The sequence below is a fragment of the Apostichopus japonicus genome, chromosome 13 (genome assembly GCF_037975245.1).
Source record: "Apostichopus japonicus isolate 1M-3 chromosome 13, ASM3797524v1, whole genome shotgun sequence".
In the NCBI taxonomy this organism is placed as follows: Eukaryota; Metazoa; Echinodermata; class Holothuroidea; order Aspidochirotida; family Stichopodidae; genus Apostichopus; species Apostichopus japonicus.
The window spans coordinates 19470309-19488754 of record NC_092573.1 but is presented as its reverse complement, the minus strand read 5'-3'; the positions used below and the strand labels follow the sequence as shown (position 1 = coordinate 19488754).

Here is an 18446-nt window from a genome sequence, read left to right as displayed (position 1 = left end):
TTTCGATGGACTAAAGTTACTTCCCACCAGTGGCGTCACCAGACTTTTCAGTCTGGGGGGGCACAGGGGGGGACCAGCATTTGATGGGGGACACTTAGGTGGATACGGATTGCCGTCCTGGGGGAGGGGTCTAAGGGGAGGGGGTGGAAAATTTTCGCATACGGAGGATGGGCTAGATGCAAAATGGTGCCTCATTTGATGCTAAATTCGATCTGAAGATATCTCCAGAAATTGCTATTTTTGAGGTAATGATTTTAACAACGCGCATAATTTTGCAGAGGATATGAACCACATGCTGTCGATATTATGCCTAACCCTATCAATAGAACCTACATTTGTTGAATTAATGTGTGCATGACCCCCGACTCCTTTCTTGTCCTTCTCGTTTTCTCCCATTATCTATTAAGATGTAATAGGTTCCAGTATCGTTATTGGCTCCTATCAGGGATCTCACCATGCAATCCAAAGTTTGATCACACATCGAGTATGGCTCAGTATGCAGGTGTGAACATTCGCCATTTGTTCCTACAAGCATCCTCAAATGACCTCTGCACCCCCTACACAACAGGGTTAATATATGGGTCCACAAATATAGGCAAGTATGGTGCCTGCGGACCCTCACATTCTCACATTTCGTCAGCTCCTAACCTGTCAACCTCAGACCAAGGCAACATACTGCAGTACCCTCCCTTCTCACAGCAGGTCCGGATTGTCGGCATTTCACAGGCATCCAATTCACGAGAGGTAAAAGACACACACAGACAGCAGACAAACACTCTCACCCATATGGCAAATGCACACAAGCAGCATGACAATGAATCAACTGCATTAAAAAAAGGAATAGAATGAACTTGGAGGAGTAATACCTGAGAGAAGAATAAAGGTATAATATTTCTGCTTGTCTCTGTACAATATGAACGTGAAAAAGTGATAGGTGTGAGAAGAATGAATGTATCATTTTTCTGCTAGTCTTCACATATTACAATATGAGCAAAATCGAAGCCTTCTCAACTACCCTACTTAAAAATTTGTATGCTCTACCCCCCTCTTTTGTTCATATGACTTTAGAATGATATTTTAAGAGGAGGTTTGGTTAGCAATAGAACCCTGATCAGTATCTTTAATAATGAGTACAGTGAAATACATGTACAGTAAAATACGGGATCAAGTGGTTGTCAGAAGGAATCATACTGTGAGGACCTACATGAATACTGGATGAGTGATGACTTTATGAACATGAGCAACTAGATCAGGGTAATTCTCCTGTTTCCGTAACTGTGTGCAAACTTATCCACGATTTCATCGAGGTCCAGTGATGCTGTCCGACCATGGTTGATGGCGAGTACCCCAAGATCACTCGTCCTGTCCTCTCCACTCGTACTTCGGAGATAATTCTTCTGAAGCTTCAGACAAGAGAAACTCCTTTCACACCCGGCTGAGGACACGGAAAGGGTCAGCGAAATGCAGATGAGCTTGTAGATCTCGAAGAATGCATCCCGGTATGGTAGCATGAGATTGGCGAAGTCCACCATGGATTCCACCCTGACGCCAGCAGCCCGTTTCCGCTCCAGAAGTATCTTCGTTTGGTGCAGCTCACACTTAAGGTCCTCTTCTACACACCCGTAGTGGCTGGCCATCTCACGGAAGACCTCTTCTTGCAGGAAGACTTTGTTCTTGGGACTTAAGGCACTGGTACCTCTTATGATCTGGCATGTGTCCTTTGCGAACCTTGACCGAAGCTCAGCAAGAAGCGCTTCCAAAATTGTGTAGAAGAGGTTCACCTTGAACTCCTCCAAGGTTGTCATCTGGTCTCTTCGCCCAGTAGGTGCCATGACGACCGCTTCATCAAGACAGGAAAGGATCGCTTCCTCGTAGGTCGGGAGGGCTTCTCGAGAGCAATGTCGTTCTCTGCACACTTCACCTTTGCCTCTTCGAAGAGGGTGTTCCATGCCTCTTCTGATGATCGGCACTCGTCCAGATCCTCGATGACTGTATCCACGAGACAGACTGCTTCAGCGAGGTCGAGGTCCCGAGCTTGGAGATGATCGGAGAGTGTCTTTGTTTTCCTCAGAACCGCCCGCAGAACAACCAGGCCCACCACGAAGCTTCCGTTGATGACCGCAAGGAGTCCTCTGGCTTCCACAGCCCTGTCTTTGTTGCTCTCCTCAGCCAATTCCTCGAGAGTGGCAATGACGGCAGGGAGTGCTTCACTGACTGCAACGCAGGCTGCATGCTGACAGGCCCATCTAGTATCAGAAAGCCGCTTCAGCTCAACCGGATGTTTGTCCTTCAGGTACTCCTTCTGAGCTTGCAGGAACACCTGATGAGTGAACGATCCGGACAGGAAGACATACAATTTCTGCAGTATTGCGAAAAACTCACTACATAGGTTGACACTTTTCAAACTGTCCACAAGAGTCAGGTTCAGACGGTGGGCGAAGCAGTGAGTGTAGATAGCCTGGGGGACAACCTCTCGGAACTTTGCCTGTACGCCAGCATTAGCCCCACTCATGACTGATGCACCATCATAGCACTGGCCAACACACTTCTGGATATCGATCCTGCTATCGTTGAGTGTCTTGTGGATGACTCTGAAGAGAGAGCCTGCATCAAGGCCAGCAGCTTCTTTGAAGTGCAAAAACTCCTCATGGATGTCCTTTGTCTCATCAACCTGCAAGGAGAAGTAGCCTGCAGCCTCGATGTCCTCTCTGATGGCATCCCAAACTGTATCGGCCATGACGTGTAGGAGCTCGTTCTGAATGACAGGGTGCGTGTACTTGGCATCGCAAGGGCCAGACAGTTTTGATGCCACGATCGTGTCATACTCTGAGATCAGGTTCAGTGTGGCCAGGAAGTTCCCTCTGTTCATACTCGATTGTCCTTCTCTGTGTCCCCGCTGTGCGATCTTCTGAGTAGCTGTCATTCGGAGGACCTTCGCTATTGCCTTGACGTAATGTCTGTTCTCTCGGACCAGCCTGATGTGTGCCTCATTCAAGAGGTTCCCGATGTTGGTTTGTGACTTGGCCCTCTGCTTGAATTCTGACCAAGCCTCCAGCGCAGCCTTATGTGAACGTTCATGTTTCAACAACTTGCCATCCTTCCCCATAGCATGTCGCCAATTGCGGAACCCGTCTCGTGTGAACGACTGTTCAGTTACCTTATTGGCTGTTGAAAAGTGTCTGCAGGCGTAGCAGAACACTGCATCCCGTTCAACCGAGTACTCAATCCAGGAGTATGCACTGTACCACTCCTTGTTGAAACTCCGTTTCTTTTCACCGTATGTGGTCTGAGGGAAGGCCTTGAGATGTGGCTGTTGTGGGTCCTCCACCGGAGACTGGCTTATATCAGCTGGGCCTGGTAGCGTCCGTCTTGGGGCAGTCTCCTTGGCATCGGCCCGTGGTTGTTGTGGCGTATCTTGTCCTGTGACATCTTCCTCCTCTGCAAACTCGAGATGCTCTTCAGCAAGTTCAGCCACATCCTCTTCACCACCAGATTCTTCCCAGATCAGCTCTTCTACATCAGTATCTGTATCAACGAGCGGAAAGTGAAGATAATTAAATGCCAGTGAATTTAATAATATTCAACGCCACCCATGTACAACCGTGATTGTATTAGTGAGAGAATTTCAATCACGAATTCCTTGCAACTGCTAAACATGTTGTTTTGATACGCCATACGTTCGGCGTGTGACTTATTTTCCAATGCAGCAGATAAGGACTGTGTGTGGAGGTACGGAACCACAATCTTGGTTATGGACTAGTCTAGGCCTAGGCCCAGTTCCGCAAAATTAGGGCCGTGCTTCAATTTCTCGACTGAGTGTATACTGACGCAATCTTGGCATATATGACGCAGCAAAGCCGGCTCAAGTTGAAAAAAGAGTGACCATCTGTAATAGTCTGTTTCTTGTATATTTCCTAACCTTATGATCGTGGGTTTTTAAACCCTAAACCTCATGATTGTCCCCTGTTATACCCTGGATTAATGGAGGATTATCCTGATTCCTAGCGATATAACAAGAAGACAAATGCTAAGTGTTTACAGCACATGCGGCCATATTGAACTGTTTATTTTCATCAGGTCACATGCAGGTCACAACAACTTTACCAAAATAGATGGCGTGATACTGATATATAACACTCCTTCCTACCAGATGATGAAACAATCAAATATTTTTCTTCATTAAACAACCCAACTTTTATTAAATCAATCAATCTTTTATCAAATCAAACAAACAAAACTAACAACTTGAGGGTATAGTTAAATCTCTAACCTCTTGGGTGGTCTGACAACTCTGCCTGACCTGGTTACTGTAGCTGATGGTGCAGGTGACTCTGCTACCACAACTGGGCTTTGACCTGTGTGGACAGGACTACCAGATACTACTGGGGATGTGGTGGAAGGTCCTGGCTGATCCAAGTTAGAGCTCTGCCCTAATTCCCTAGTTGTCTGAGGTACATTAACTGGAACTGGCAAAACATCAGCATCCATAGGGGAGTTGATGTTTGGTTTTCCAGCCATAGCATTTGCACCAGTATCGTCAGGGATAAGATGATCTGAGTGTACAAACCTACGATTATTGCCAGGGATCCTAACAATATATGTACGAGGCCCCTTGACTTTCACTATGGTACCAGGAATCCATCGATCCTTCCCCCCTCTCACATTTCGCACCCTCACTGGTTGATAAAGGTCGAACTGCCGCACTGATGAACTGCGGTCCCTTTGCTGTTTTGCAGCATCCTGTCTCTTTTCCACCTTCCTCTGCAGGCTAGGTTTCACTAAAGAGAGCCTAGTCCTTGGGGATCTCTTAAGAAATAACTCTGATGGAGTTTTCCCGGTAGTTGTGTTCGGGGTATTTCTAAGAGTAAATAAAACATTAGCTACCTTGTGACCCAATGTCTCCCCACTTGACTTAGCAAAAGCATTCTTGAAAGTTTGAGCATTGCGTTCTGCAAGCCCATTCGTAGCTGGATGGTATGGAGGAGTGAGAGTATGGTCCACACCATTGGACTTCAGAAAGTTCTGAAATTCCTCAGATCTAAACTGAGGACCATTATCACTTACTAGCTGAATGGGTAACCCATAACGTGCAAAAAGTGTTCTCAAAACATTAATCGTGGCAGTACTTGTTGTGGTATTCATTGGTAATACCTCCAACCACTTTGAATGGCTATCCACCACTAGCAAGAAATTCTGACCTTTGACCTCTGCATAGTCTATGTGAACCCGCTGCCACGGCTGTGTGGCCCATGGCCATAACAGCAATGGTTCAGGGTTAGGCGCCTTCTGCACTTGTATACATTGCGTGCACAACCTAACTTTATCCTCAATATCCTTGTCTAAACCTGGCCACCATACATAACACCTAGCAAGTGCCTTCATCCGACTCATGCCCGGATGACATTCATGAAGTTCACTCAGGATAAGCTCATGCAATTTGGATGGAATAATTACTCTACGCACCCAAATAAGGCATCCATCCTCCAGGGATAGCTCATCTCTGCGTGTGAAGTATGGTTGTATGGCAGGGTCCACACAATGATTTGGCCAGCCAGATAGAGTAAACTCTAAAACTTTGGCTAAAACTGGGTCCTTGTCTGTATGTTTTGAAATTTCAGTCGCAGTAATAGGGGTTTCCATTAGGACTGTCTCAAAAACAAAATACTCCTCTGGGTCACCACTGGAGGCTTCCCCAACTGGGAGTCTGCTGAGCAAATATGCATTTGCATTCTTTGCAGAAGAGCGGTACTCAATATTGTACTGATATGCGGACAATAACACTGCCCATCTCTGCATCCGAGCTGCCGCCAAAGCCGGGATACCATGTTTTGGTCCGAAGATCTTAGTCAATGGTTGGTGATCTGTGATAAGTGTGAAATTAGTGCCATACAAATACAAGTGGAATTTCTTGATCCCAAAAATAATGGCAAGAGCCTCTTTTTCGATTTGGGCATAATTCTTCTCGGTCTGACTCAATGTCCTAGAGGCATATGATATGGGGCGATCTGAACCATCTGGATATCGATGGCCCAAAACAGCTCCAAGTCCACATGGACTAGCATCCATACTCAACACTAGAGGTTTATTTGGATCAAAATGGGTGAGTACCTGATTACTAGCTAAAGCATTCTTTGCATTAACAAAAGCTTGCTCACAGTCATCACTCCAGACCCAATTAATGTTGTGTTGCAGTAGGGCATACAATGGTTGCATCTGAGAAGAGAGATTCCTTACAAATTTGCCATAATAGTTCACCATGCCCAGAAAGGACTTCAATTCAGATACATTGGTTGGTCGAGGTGCCTTTTGCATGGCCTCGATTTTGTCCTGCAAAGGGCTCACACCTTCACTGGTGAGCTCATGACCAAGATACCTGATCTTTGATTTCACGAATTGACATTTTGTGCCATTCAGCCGAAGATTGTGCATGTTTAACCTCGCAAACACTGCATCGAGGGCCTTAAGGTGACTATTCTCATTCTCAGTTGCAATCAAGATATCATCTATGTAACAAAATACATTGTCTAATCCAGATAATATTTTGTCCATCGTTTCCTGGAAAATAGCTGGTGCAGTTTTCACCCCATAACACAAACGTTTTGGTGACAGTAACCCCTTATGTGTATTCATTACTAGGAGCCTAGCTGATTCGTCATCAAGAAACAGCTGATTGAAAGCACCAGATAAATCAAGCACTGAAAATACCTGAGGGTGTGTACCTCCCTGTGCCAGTTTTGCAAATAAATCATTAGTATTTGGTAATTTGTATCCCTCATCTTCAATACAATCATTCAAAGCTTTGTAGTCTCCACATAATCTTATTTCACCGTTTCCCTTCTGTACATGCACAACTGGTGAGGCCCATTCACTATAGTTGACTTGGGTAACTATATCATTCTTGATAAGTTTCTCATATTCATTTTCCACCTTTGACAACAATGAGTAAGGCACTGGCCTACTCTTTTGGTATTTGGGTCTACTTTTTGCTTTCACCCTCAACCTAGCAGAGAATCCCTTAATACCCATTTCCCTTGATGAGAATATTTTCTGATTTTGACTCAACACATTTTCCAAGGTTGGTGACACAGGATTCCCCAAATTTTGGATTCCAACCTTTGCTGGTTTTGGCTCAGATACCACAAAAATATTCTCCCAGTCCAGTTTGATTTTACTCAAGTGGTCTCTGCCGAAAAGGGATGGACGGCTTCCCTTGACAACCAATAAATCCATCCTACAACTAGAACCTCCATACTTTGCCGTGACTACAATACTCCCTATCACAGGCACCTTTTCACCTGAATAGCCACGTAGGGTTATATTGGTATCCTTTATGGGGTAATGGGCCAAACTGGACTTGTACACATGCTCCGAAATGGTGGAACGAGCCGCACCGGTGTCAATTTCCATGGTTATTGGAACATTAGTGTCCCCTACCACTAACGTAATCAAATACGGCTTATTGGTCTTTACACCTGATAATGTATGATATAAACCATAATGTAAATCACTTTCATCAGTATTAACACTATCTACATACTGTTCATTAGTGTCCTTATTACTAGAACTAACGTTAGGCTCACCATCCTACATAGGCCTATAGCTAGTTGAGACGGAGTGGTTGCGGTGACCCCCTGTCCTCGTCTGATTCTGCGAACTGTTCTGGCTTTGAGGTCCCTTAGCCCCAGATCGGCAAGCTCTTTGAATATGACCCTTCTTCCCGCACGAATGACAGTTTACCTCGCGAAACCTGCAATCATCGGGCTTGTGGTTGCTTCCCCCGCAGCGATAGCATGATTGTGCACTGTTAGCTTGCCAGGGTTGCTGATTAGGCCTATTGTGCTTGTTGTTGTTTCTAGTCCCCTGACCCCTTCGTCTTTGACCTTGAGGGCTCCGCCAATTCAATCTGTTTGTACTCACAGAACTTCCTGCATCGATATGTTCCCTTGTTGCTATGCCAGCCATTTCGTCTGCAAGACACTTGGTTTTAGCTTTTTCAAACGTCAGATCAGCGGTTGAGAGTAGCTGCGTTTGAGTTTTCACAAATCTTGTGTGCAGCCCCGAGACCAGTCTGTCTCGCAGTGCCTCCAGTAGAAATGCGTTGAAATCGCAATGGGTTGCTAAGTTCTTCAAGCGAACAATAAAGTCTGCAACTGACTCGGTTTCAGACTGTGAAGCAGCCCAAAATTTAAAACGTTCAGCGATCACGATCGGTTTCGGTGAAAAATGTCCTTTCAGGATGGTTTTCAGATGCGCGTACGTCTGTGTACACGGCTTGTCTGGGCTACATACCGTTTTCAAGAGCTTGAAAGTGTCAGCGCCCACCATAGCGAGAAAAAAATTAGCCTGTCTTGCCTCGGCAATATCGTTTGCCACTATAAAGGCATCGCAGCGATCTGCGTAATCTTCGAAGCTTTCGACTGTGTTGTCAAACGGCCCGATATTCCCGTAAACTGCCATGTTTACGATACAGAAATATTCTGGGTTAAATTATAGGTTCTTCCTTAGTTCGTCGCCAGTTTGTTATACCCTGGATTAATGGAGGATTATCCTGATTCCTAGCGATATAACAAGAAGACAAATGCTAAGTGTTTACAGCACATGCGGCCATATTGAACTGTTTATTTTCATCAGGTCACATGCAGGTCACAACTTTACCAAAATAGATGGCGTGATACTGATATATAACATCCCCTAAACCAATGATTGTTATCAACAACAGCTTATTAGAATAACAATTCACCACTTTACCAGTCTGTAAAAATGTGTTGAGAACGACAGTCCCTTTAATATTTTCAACTCAAGCCGCAAAGACGAACGCTTCCCATGTGTCTGCCATAACGTTTAGCCTAGTACCGTACTACGATGTGGTAGGCTAGGCCCAGCCTATGCTACATTCATTATGCTTACCATTTCTCGTGCCTTCATGAACGGCAGCTGCAGGCGGTTCAGTAAAATTCTCGATACCGGTCACATCGGTTCGTGGTATCTTGCTACTAGTTGGTGTACTCGCCGGCAGGTCCGATTTCCTCTTGAGGAATTTATCCATGATCAAACTCAATACATTACACACATGATTTTAGCAGTACACTGGATTAGGACAACGAAAAGTCGAAAACAGGTTGAAAATTGTGGACGTAGTTTGCTCGTTTGAGAATTCTGGAATGGGCCGGGAACGTGCAACCTGCATAGTATGTTGTCGGATCGAATACTCGTTTCAAAGTAGGATTTTCGACCATTGTAGTTGAAGGTAGTATCGCTAAAACAAATCATAAACTCGCCCTAATGGTTTATAAAACTTTGTTGCATATATTGCGCATATTTTTTAATCAACTCCGTATGACTGGGTCTATACTCGGAGAATAAAAGACAAAACAGTCGCATCGAAATCGCTAGTACGTAGGCTACACCACATTCGGCAACGCGACATTCTGCAGCGCGCAAACTTTTATTTCATAGGACGGATAAGGGTTAATCAATTTTTCCGGGATTCTCAAATTTGTTTCGAAATCAAGGTTAGGGTTCAGAGCAACGATATTACTCATCGGTTCAGAAAAAATAAAGCGCGTTCTTTCATATTCTGATGTCAGAATCATGAGAAAGGTCCAGAAATAGTGTTCTCTGGAGAGTAGGGGTGGCCTACTTTTCAGGAATTTGATTGGACTGCACCTAGGTATTTTCTGAATATTCGTCCTACTTCCTAGGAAATAAAAACACGGCTGCAGCATAGCCAGAACAGGGAAATTCATTGTTTTGAACGATGAGTCATGTAGCTCGCGAAGCGGACGTGTATAGCCGCTGGTATGGCGTGAGCACTGACACATTCAATGTAAATATCGACACCTGTTGCGATGGCGCGGGTTACGAGTTACGACTTCGATACCCGACGGTCAAGGATAAACTTTTTCATTTTTCGCAGCTCATTTGAAGAAAATACGAATTACTGTGCTTCTTTGTCCTTATGAAAAACCAACTCAGATGATGGGAGTTGAATATAACAAAATATATATATTTTTTTTACCAACCCAAATCTCAGATGGGGGGCACTCGGGGGGCACTCGGGGGGCACTAGGTTTTCCAGGGGGCACGTGCCCCCCTGGCCCCCCCCCCCCTTGGCGACGCCACTGCTTCCCACGATAAACTTGTAGCTTAATCTCAGCGGCAGAGACAGTGATATCGCCGAACGAATCCAGTTCATGGGGTTACTCGATGAAGGCCTACACTACGATCAAGCGTGTGTTCAACAGCATAATATGATGGGGTTCCACGATACGTGTTACAGGCGGTTCACTGATAGCAAGCGCATCATCGCTGCAAGAAAACGGATAGTACCAGAGGAGAACCCAATGATTTGAAACGAAGAAGCTACGGAAAAGATCGAGGCAACCAAGCAGAAGCTCTGGTGTATTGCCTGTACAGTGTACTTTATGCGGGAAAAGAAACTCATACATTACTCGGCGTTGCAAACGGGTGCAGGACAAGCTGTAGCAGGCAGAGACTTTTGATGGAGGTAAGCCTAAGCATACTAGACGACTCTACTTGTACTTCTGTGGCACAGTTGCAGTTTTAAGAGAAGTTGCATCATGCAACATCGGGAGCTCTTGAGTGATAGAGTCCAAATCAAAGGGCACAGTGTTGGACCTGAACATAATTTAATTAGTGGAATGGTCGTCTGATTTGTTTTATTATTAAGTGGAAGGCATAGGAACTTTTTTTAAATTCTTCATCTAGGGCACTAGCCTAGGTGTAAATACAGGCTTCATATTTTTCTTACTGTGGCCTACTATTTAAATGATAGAGATATTATAGTAGCTAGAAAACTAAGCTTTACCAAAATGAACAAGAATCTGACTCCTTTATCATTTGAAACAGATATAATCTACCACTGTATCATTTAAACCATAATTTTAAGAGATAATTTACTGTAAAAAAAACTGTTTTAATTCTTCTTTGCATAACACTGGTTTGCAAAAATTTGAATATGTCTTTGTTCGTCCATAGAAGATGAGCAGATCACGCGCTATATAAATGAAATTGTCTTTGTTTTTACTTGTTCAAACTTATATTTTTATCAACAGAAAATGCAAAACAATATGCTTTTTTTATTACATTTTATTAAAGGATTGCTTCGACAAGCAGCCGAACGGAAAAAAAGATGAGCCCAGTTTAATGCATATTAGAGGGAAATACTGTGTTGTCATTGAAGTGAGGTACCACTCTCTGTTATAAGAACTACATACGATTCTTGACAGCAAAGGATTGATGCACTCTCACCAGAGGGACATGGAAGGCACCTTCAAAATGATGACCTTATAATCACTTGGATGACGAAGCCACCTGCCCCAGATGTTTTGGAGGATGATCTGTGATGGTGTTAAATCTTGATATCTTGGTCTGAAAGTTTATTCAAGTTTGAAGTTTGTGAAGAGGGTTAACTTTTCCGAAGTCATGTTGTCATTATTTTGTTCCCCAGAGTTAAAAGGAACCAGAAAACGTGATTTCATTCATATATTCATTTTAGCTATTATGAGTAGTTCTACATAGATTACCCTACCTACCAGACACCTAATGATAAATATCCACATTTTCTTCAAATCTCACTCTTTTTTTCTTAGAGGGGGAGGGGAGGGGAGGGGAGGGGGGAGTGTTAAAGGCATGCGTTACCTCTTGCATATTCACAATATATTTACTGATGACGATGACGCAAGTACCGCGTCCTGATACCAGTCAAAGGATTATACACCGTTGTTGGGGAACCATCGTCTTTCACCCCGTTTCAATAATACGGTTCTTTATTTTTTTTGGCCGTAACATTGCGTTACCTGTTTTATTCCTATTGTTAATACGTTCTGTGCATCTGTTCAAGTTTTGACTGAAGGATATTCAAGTCTTTAGTGAATTTTGTTCATCTATTTATCTTCGATTCTACTACGGAATGGACTTTACCTTTTCCATACCATATCTGACTTCCATCCAATGAATTGAAGTGGATCCTGTTATAACTAGTACAAATGTCCTTTGATGAACTTTTAATCAGTTAGTAATTCCGCGCCACGCCTTTTGATGAAGCACTCGTTATCTCGAATAATCGCAAAGGCCTAGCTCTACTACACCATAGAGTTCATCAGACATCAGACCCGGTCTAGATAAGTTACTTCTTTCTACATGGCGCCTTAAGTTAACTGTCTTTGTTATCCACTTATTTTTAACATTCACCTTTATTATTCATATTATTTGTAGAATATAGAACTATTTTTATTCAAAATGTAAAGGGTTGAAATTTGGGACCCCACCAAAATTTCATATTTAATGCGCATTTGGCGGTCCATAGCATGGAACACCCATGCAGAGACTGTTGCAAAATTGCCATTATGCACTGTTACACCAAGTTTTTCCTGTTCTCTCTTCTCCAGGTGAGATGGTCTTTAAATCCTACCTTTTGGCTAAATCAAGTACTACTAAGCCCATCATAAATGTTCAGAGGTCTTAAATATATTGGTTTTATGTGTGGATGACCTGTTGTTAAGTAGCAAATAAGTAAGGAATAAACTGTATTATTTGTGAAGGTTATAATTATGTATCGTAGTGCATGCGTAAGCTCATGCCCGTTAGGTTATTAGTATACTGTGTGTGTGCATGCTAACGTAGCGTGATAACTACCATAGAGTACATGGGGATCGCAGTGTTAACAAAGCTGACAGGTTATTTTCCGTCAGGAATTGTAAGCTATTTTACTGGGAAAATGGATATAGGATGAAGGATTACAGTTGTTATCATTAATTACAGTTCTTATCATTAATTACAGTTGATATTGATTAATTATGTTCTTTTAGAGTTTTGTTATGACGCAGGAGTGACCATTTTGAAGGTGTTTGTGTGCAGCATTTGTTCGTACGTGATAAAAGTGTAGGCTATGGCTGTATGATCATGGTGGCCATGGCCTCGTGGTCACTGTGAAGTGACGTCACGATTGATGTCGTCATTAGGGGAATCCCCTGAATTGTGTCGTCGGCTACGATGGTATTCAGTGCATATAGTTCAATTGAATCATTCTGAGTGTGTGTTAAGACCTCGGTGAGGTAATACATATTTCCTTGATAGTACGAAAAAGTATATATGTAATAATTTAGTTCAGTGGCCCGCCCCGGTGTAACAAAAAAACCAGGCGAAACCTCGTCCATCTTTTCTTTTATGCGTTAACAACCTTGGAAACACTTTCTGCCGAAATACGAATTATTTACATGTCGTTTCCGTAACAGGGAGGAAGTACCTAACTTTGCGAAAGACTGTAGGAGTACTAAGGTAACGGATATGTACCGGCTATAACTTTATTCCACATCTATGATATGCCATGACATCTTAGTGTGCCAACTTATATATTGATTTATACAAAAGAAATAGCTCACTGCGGTCGTGGGGCATTGGCACATCTCTGTAACCAGGGATTTAGCAACATGTAAAGTAGAGGGGGAGGGGGTTACATGTGTACAACAGTTGGGATGGGGAGTGTAACAATTATGGAGAGGAACTTGTCATTATACGTCTTTGTTTACTCATACATGCACAGACGAAATCCATTCGAAACACAGACAAAAAATAAAAAAATATTTGATTTATTACAGAGCATTATATCTGAGTTTATTAAAAGTGGTACATTTTTATAATTAAAACCCTTATTAAGTTATAATGTGTAAAAATTGTATTTCATATTTCAAAGTTGAGAGTGTGTACTTTTACCATTTTGGCGAAAATGGAGGGGGGGGGGGCACAACTTGTAATGCCTGAAAACACCGCTCCCTGACCCTTAGCCCAGAATGCTCTCCCACTATTCTTATAAACCTGACCCAACTATTATACAAAATACATAATTCAGTCGTAATTAAACATATTAAAAAAAGTGGTTTGTATGCACCACTGTACCAAATCTGACGTTAGGGTGTTCCAAATACGTAGCATCGTAGCATGTAACGTCTATATAACATACCCAATTTCGATGGTGCGTTGCGAAAATACTGCAGGAAATTGTTTGGAGAAATTTTAATATAATATCTGTGATGCATTGAACTACTCAATAATGCCTTAAAAAATCTAGTCCTAGTGTTGCTGGAACGAAACTGATTTTACAACCTCTCTTTTAGTTTCAGTTGATGGCCTAACAGTGCTTCCCACGTTTTTTGTGGAAATTCATCCTCCGAACTATATCCTGAAAACGACTCGGTTTCTCGATATTATAGTGTATGGCAGGTATGGTATACATATACATAAAACTAACCTCTAAACAGTATATGCACAATACTACCGGCTATGGAGATGTCCGATATATATATGTAATCATTACAGTATCAAACCAATGGAAAGCTATCACATCAAATGTCATTTCACCGGGCGAGAAAGCTGGGGAGCGGTGGGGTGGGGGTGAAGGAATAACACATAGCTGATATAGTATTTACGGTTTATAAGGCTCATCATTCACCCAAGTTGTAAGACGGTGGAATGGTTGTTGGAGGTGGGCAGGACTGAATTTGTCTTATGAAAACACTGATAAGCCTACCAAATAACCTCGCTTACGGATTCATCTGTGATATTGCTCAACAGTTTGTAATAAAGCTGTATTTACCATGTTCTTGATAATTGAAAGAGAATCTTCCATCCAATAGATACGTATATAACAAACCAGTTGTAGGGCGCAGCGTCCTAAAGATAGGATTGATTGATCCAGATGGTGAAATAGAAATTAAAGAAACGGATGTCCAGGAGGTAAGTATATCATATACACATCTGTTACCTAGTATTGTTTTACGTTTAATTATTTTTCATTGACGTTTAATTCTTTAACAATGGCGATGCAACTTAATCAAAGAGATTATAATGTATAAATACTTACGTTGGAAATCCATTCGCATTATGGTACCGAACTGATTAGTTCTTTGTTCCTGGTCACAAGTCATGAAGCAGACGTTACGTCACAGTTGATTCAATCATTCTGTCATAATGTTGCATGAGAAGATAACTTCAATGTTACTACTATTTGCCTTTAGTTGTTGGAGGGTGAAGCTCGTCACCACCGAGATGTTAACATATTAGGAGACGACTGGTTTGATGAAAATGTAGGCTGTAGCTTGTACCTGGAGACCACCGTATATGAAGAAGCCACTGGTCGTTTTGAGAATGCCTCTGATACATCAGTTAAGATTGTCAACAGCCCATACATCTTCAGTCGGGAGAGGACTGTGCAGTATTTCAAGAAGGGTTTGCCATTTCAAGTGAAGGTACAAAAATGATTGAGTGTGGATGACCTTCATGAGTTCTAAGCAACTCTCATTATGATTACCAGAGGAAGAGAGAGGGAGAGAGAGAGGGGGGGTGGTGGAGAGGTGGAGGATGTGGGGAGTGGGCAGACTGTTAAGAAACTGCTTGTCTTCTGTAACTTAAAAGTTACAATTTAATTTGTGACCTTAGGTCAGTCTTAGAAGAATAAAAGAAACCCCGGTAATGTACAGTATGATTAACATGAATTTATCAATATTATAATATCCTTATGTTAATCAACTTTTTTCGTAGGTTTCAAACCGCCCAAAATTCCGTTGCGTTTGTGTAATTGTTTACTTCTTGTTCCATAGACTGAGTTAAAGTACACAAATGGACGGCCAGCACCACTGGTACCTGTGAGATTGGTCGCAACTTGCAAATTATCCGACAACACGAGTGTAAGTCTTCGAGATGAATATAATATTTATGGCGAAGAGAGTGAGTTCACAGACAGCACGGATCGTCAAGGAGAGGTTAACTACCTCATTTACGTGCCAATCGGTTGCGAAGAAATCACCTTTAATGTAAGCAATATAGATGTTTTTTATTCGTAATGTACAAACGTGCTAGGCTACATATGGACTTATAAAATTCTACGTCATTTTAACGAAATGTTTTTTGTATTAACATTATAACAGTTAGGATCACATACGATTTTACCGCATTTTATTGTCCGTTTGGGCGTTGAATATATTGAAGTGCTGAATTATTACTACGATAAGTTAGTCGGGCACTGTAGTACACCCATTGACTACCAGCAATGAATGTACTTTTCTATGAGTTAACTAATAGTGCACCGAAATGCAACACACTATACGTAATCCACCCATTGACTACCAGCAATGAATGTACTATTATATGAGGTAACTAAGAGTGCACCGAAATGCAACACACTACACGTAATCCACCCATGGACTACCAGCAATGAATGTACTATTCTATGAGTTAACTAAGAGTGCAGTGAAAATGAAACACTCTATACGTAATCCACCCATGGACTACCAGCAATGAATGTACTATTCTGTGAGGTAAGCAAGAGTGCACTGAATTGCGACACACTACACGTAATACACCCGTGGACTACCAGCAATGAATGTACTATTATATGAGGTAACTAAGAGTGCACCGAAATGCAACACACTACACGTAATCCACCCATGGACTACCAGCAATGAATGTACTATTCTGTGAGGTAAGCAAGAGTGCACTGAATTGCAACACACTATACGTAATCCATGCATAATGAACTATGTTCTAGCATGGGGTATAGCTCAGAATTATGCGAAATATAACTCACTGCAAATAATTAATTGTGTTCTAGTAGAAGGTATAACTCAGAATAGAACGAAATACACATCACTGCGAGCAATGAATGTTTTCATAGATGCAGTAACTCAGAGGGCACCGAAATGCACATCATTGCGAGTAATGAAGTGATATCTAGTAGTGAGGTTGAACTCAGAATACAACGAAATGCGCCTCACTGCGAGCAATGAATGTTTTCAGCAATATATATTTTTTCTCTCATCAGCTCGTCACATTGGATCGAGACAGCAACGCCAATATGTCTTTTGTACTTAAACCTTATGAAAGCCCATCGAATGGAAATGAGTATCTAGTCATACGAACGCCGGATATTGTTTTCAGAGTAAGCTTTTTACAAAATCTACACTGCAATGAACCCATGCAGAAAATGTATTAATGTCGTACTTATTCAATGTATAAACCAGTCTGTATAGATGCTTGATCATGGGGTCTTGTCTTCACGTGAGTGACAATGGTCAGCGCTCAACTCCACGGTGATGAATTTATTATTTGTTTTGGATATGTTTTCATGTTCTGGTACTTACTTGTATATTTATAATATCATTGTTCATTGGCATATGATCATATAACTGATTTGAAAGGTATAGCATATGACTATTACAATATTTTACGTAGCCGTTTCCTTGACAACATGGATAAAACAATTGCTGAGGCTTCAAAACAGCCGTCCATGCACTAACAACGTACGTGCAGTAAATGCTTGGATATTGATTTATAACGTAAGGTCGTAGCTCACCTCGTGTCTGGTAATAACAGAAATGTCATTAACCTGATACGTATTTCATTGTCGGAATGAGTTATTTTCATATTCTTTGTTAAACGATGTTTTGTTTACTGACCTGCAGTGATTAACTATGAAATATTTCATATTTTCAGTATGGAGATTCTTTCACCCTGGACCTTTTTTTGGAACGACAAAGAATTGAGATTTTTATCCATGTTTTCGTAAGTATCATAACATAATCATATCATATCAGATATGAGTCATTAGTCTCAACTAGTCTCAACATATATATATATATATTTATATTTGTATATATATAAAAATATACATATATATATATTTTAACGCCAACTAAATATTTCGAGCTTCCTTATTTTATTATGTCGGACATGAAAGTATTTTATTTATGGCTGTTTCACTTCCATTAATGATCAATATTTTTGTATCTCATTCGAGATTCAGCATTTTCTTATTTAGTTGTTTTACTGTTATATATAAGATTTGGATTTATAATATGACTCAAACTTGTTGACATGTTTTTACGATAAACACTTAATTTCGCAGATATACCATAACAATCTTCCTTTTTTGTGTGTGACAGGTAATTGCGAGAGGTAAGATTATCCATTATGGAAGCCGGCAGGTTGGAAATATTGACGGATACCAAATCAGTGTCGCACCGGAAATGATACCGAGCGCCCGAATCGTCGCTTACTTTATTGGGGAAAACAACCATATCATAGCAGATTCTGTGAGAATTGAAGTCCGAAGAGAATGTCATAATCAAGTAAATTATACTTAAGCGGATATCCGCTGCCTATATACGTTAAAGAAACACCTTACTAAAATGATGGTTGAAACCCAACTCTGATATACGTAAACGAAACACATTTCTAAAAGGATGGTTGAGAACCCCACTATAATCGTAGAAAAAAAACAATGTCAATGTCATACTTGGTAGGTAATTGCTCTATGACCAGTAAATGTGACATATTATTTGTGGTTCCCATTTCATGAATATAAACGAGTGGGCGTGACTAGAATTTTTTAAATGTTGATATCTTATCAATCGTATACGTCCGGTTTAGTT

The 18446-nt window shown here is 41.6% G+C and overlaps 2 protein-coding genes across 4 annotated transcripts in view; one reads left to right on the top strand and one right to left on the bottom strand.

The window, feature by feature from the left end:
- The window catches only part of LOC139978531 (complement C3-like), a 79476-nt gene that overhangs the window by 16204 nt on the left and 44826 nt on the right, over window positions 1-18446 (top strand). For 2 of the 3 annotated variants that reach the window (XM_071988828.1, XM_071988827.1), the window contains exons 7-13: window positions 14136-14241; window positions 14655-14754; window positions 15036-15266; window positions 15618-15830; window positions 16838-16954; window positions 17509-17577; window positions 17958-18143. In XM_071988828.1, the coding sequence (XP_071844929.1) occupies window positions 14136-14241; window positions 14655-14754; window positions 15036-15266; window positions 15618-15830; window positions 16838-16954; window positions 17509-17577; window positions 17958-18143 (1022 nt within the window). Of the gene's footprint in view, window positions 1-12257; window positions 12411-14135; window positions 14242-14654; window positions 14755-15035; window positions 15267-15617; window positions 15831-16837; window positions 16955-17508; window positions 17578-17957; window positions 18144-18446 lie in introns of those variants that run through there. The other variant, XM_071988829.1, reaches the window with a different exon arrangement.
- LOC139978532 (zinc finger MYM-type protein 1-like) lies at window positions 94-15029 on the bottom strand. The gene is made up of 2 exons (XM_071988830.1): window positions 14882-15029; window positions 94-3525 (listed from the first exon to the last, which is right to left on the bottom strand). The coding sequence occupies exons 1-2, from the start codon at window positions 14943-14945 to the stop codon at window positions 1802-1804; spliced, it is 1788 nt and encodes a 595-aa protein (XP_071844931.1). The 5' UTR covers window positions 14946-15029; the 3' UTR covers window positions 94-1801.

Excerpts from the sequence above, each read along its gene's own strand:
- LOC139978532 (XM_071988830.1), bottom strand. The coding sequence starts at position 14,945 with ATGACTTGTGACCAGGAACAAAGAACTAATCAGTTCGGTACCATAATG. Across the intron at positions 3,526-14,881 it reads AATGCGAATGGATTTCCAAC|ATACTGATGTAGAAGAGCTG; the intron begins GTAAGTATTTAT and ends TCGTTGATACAG.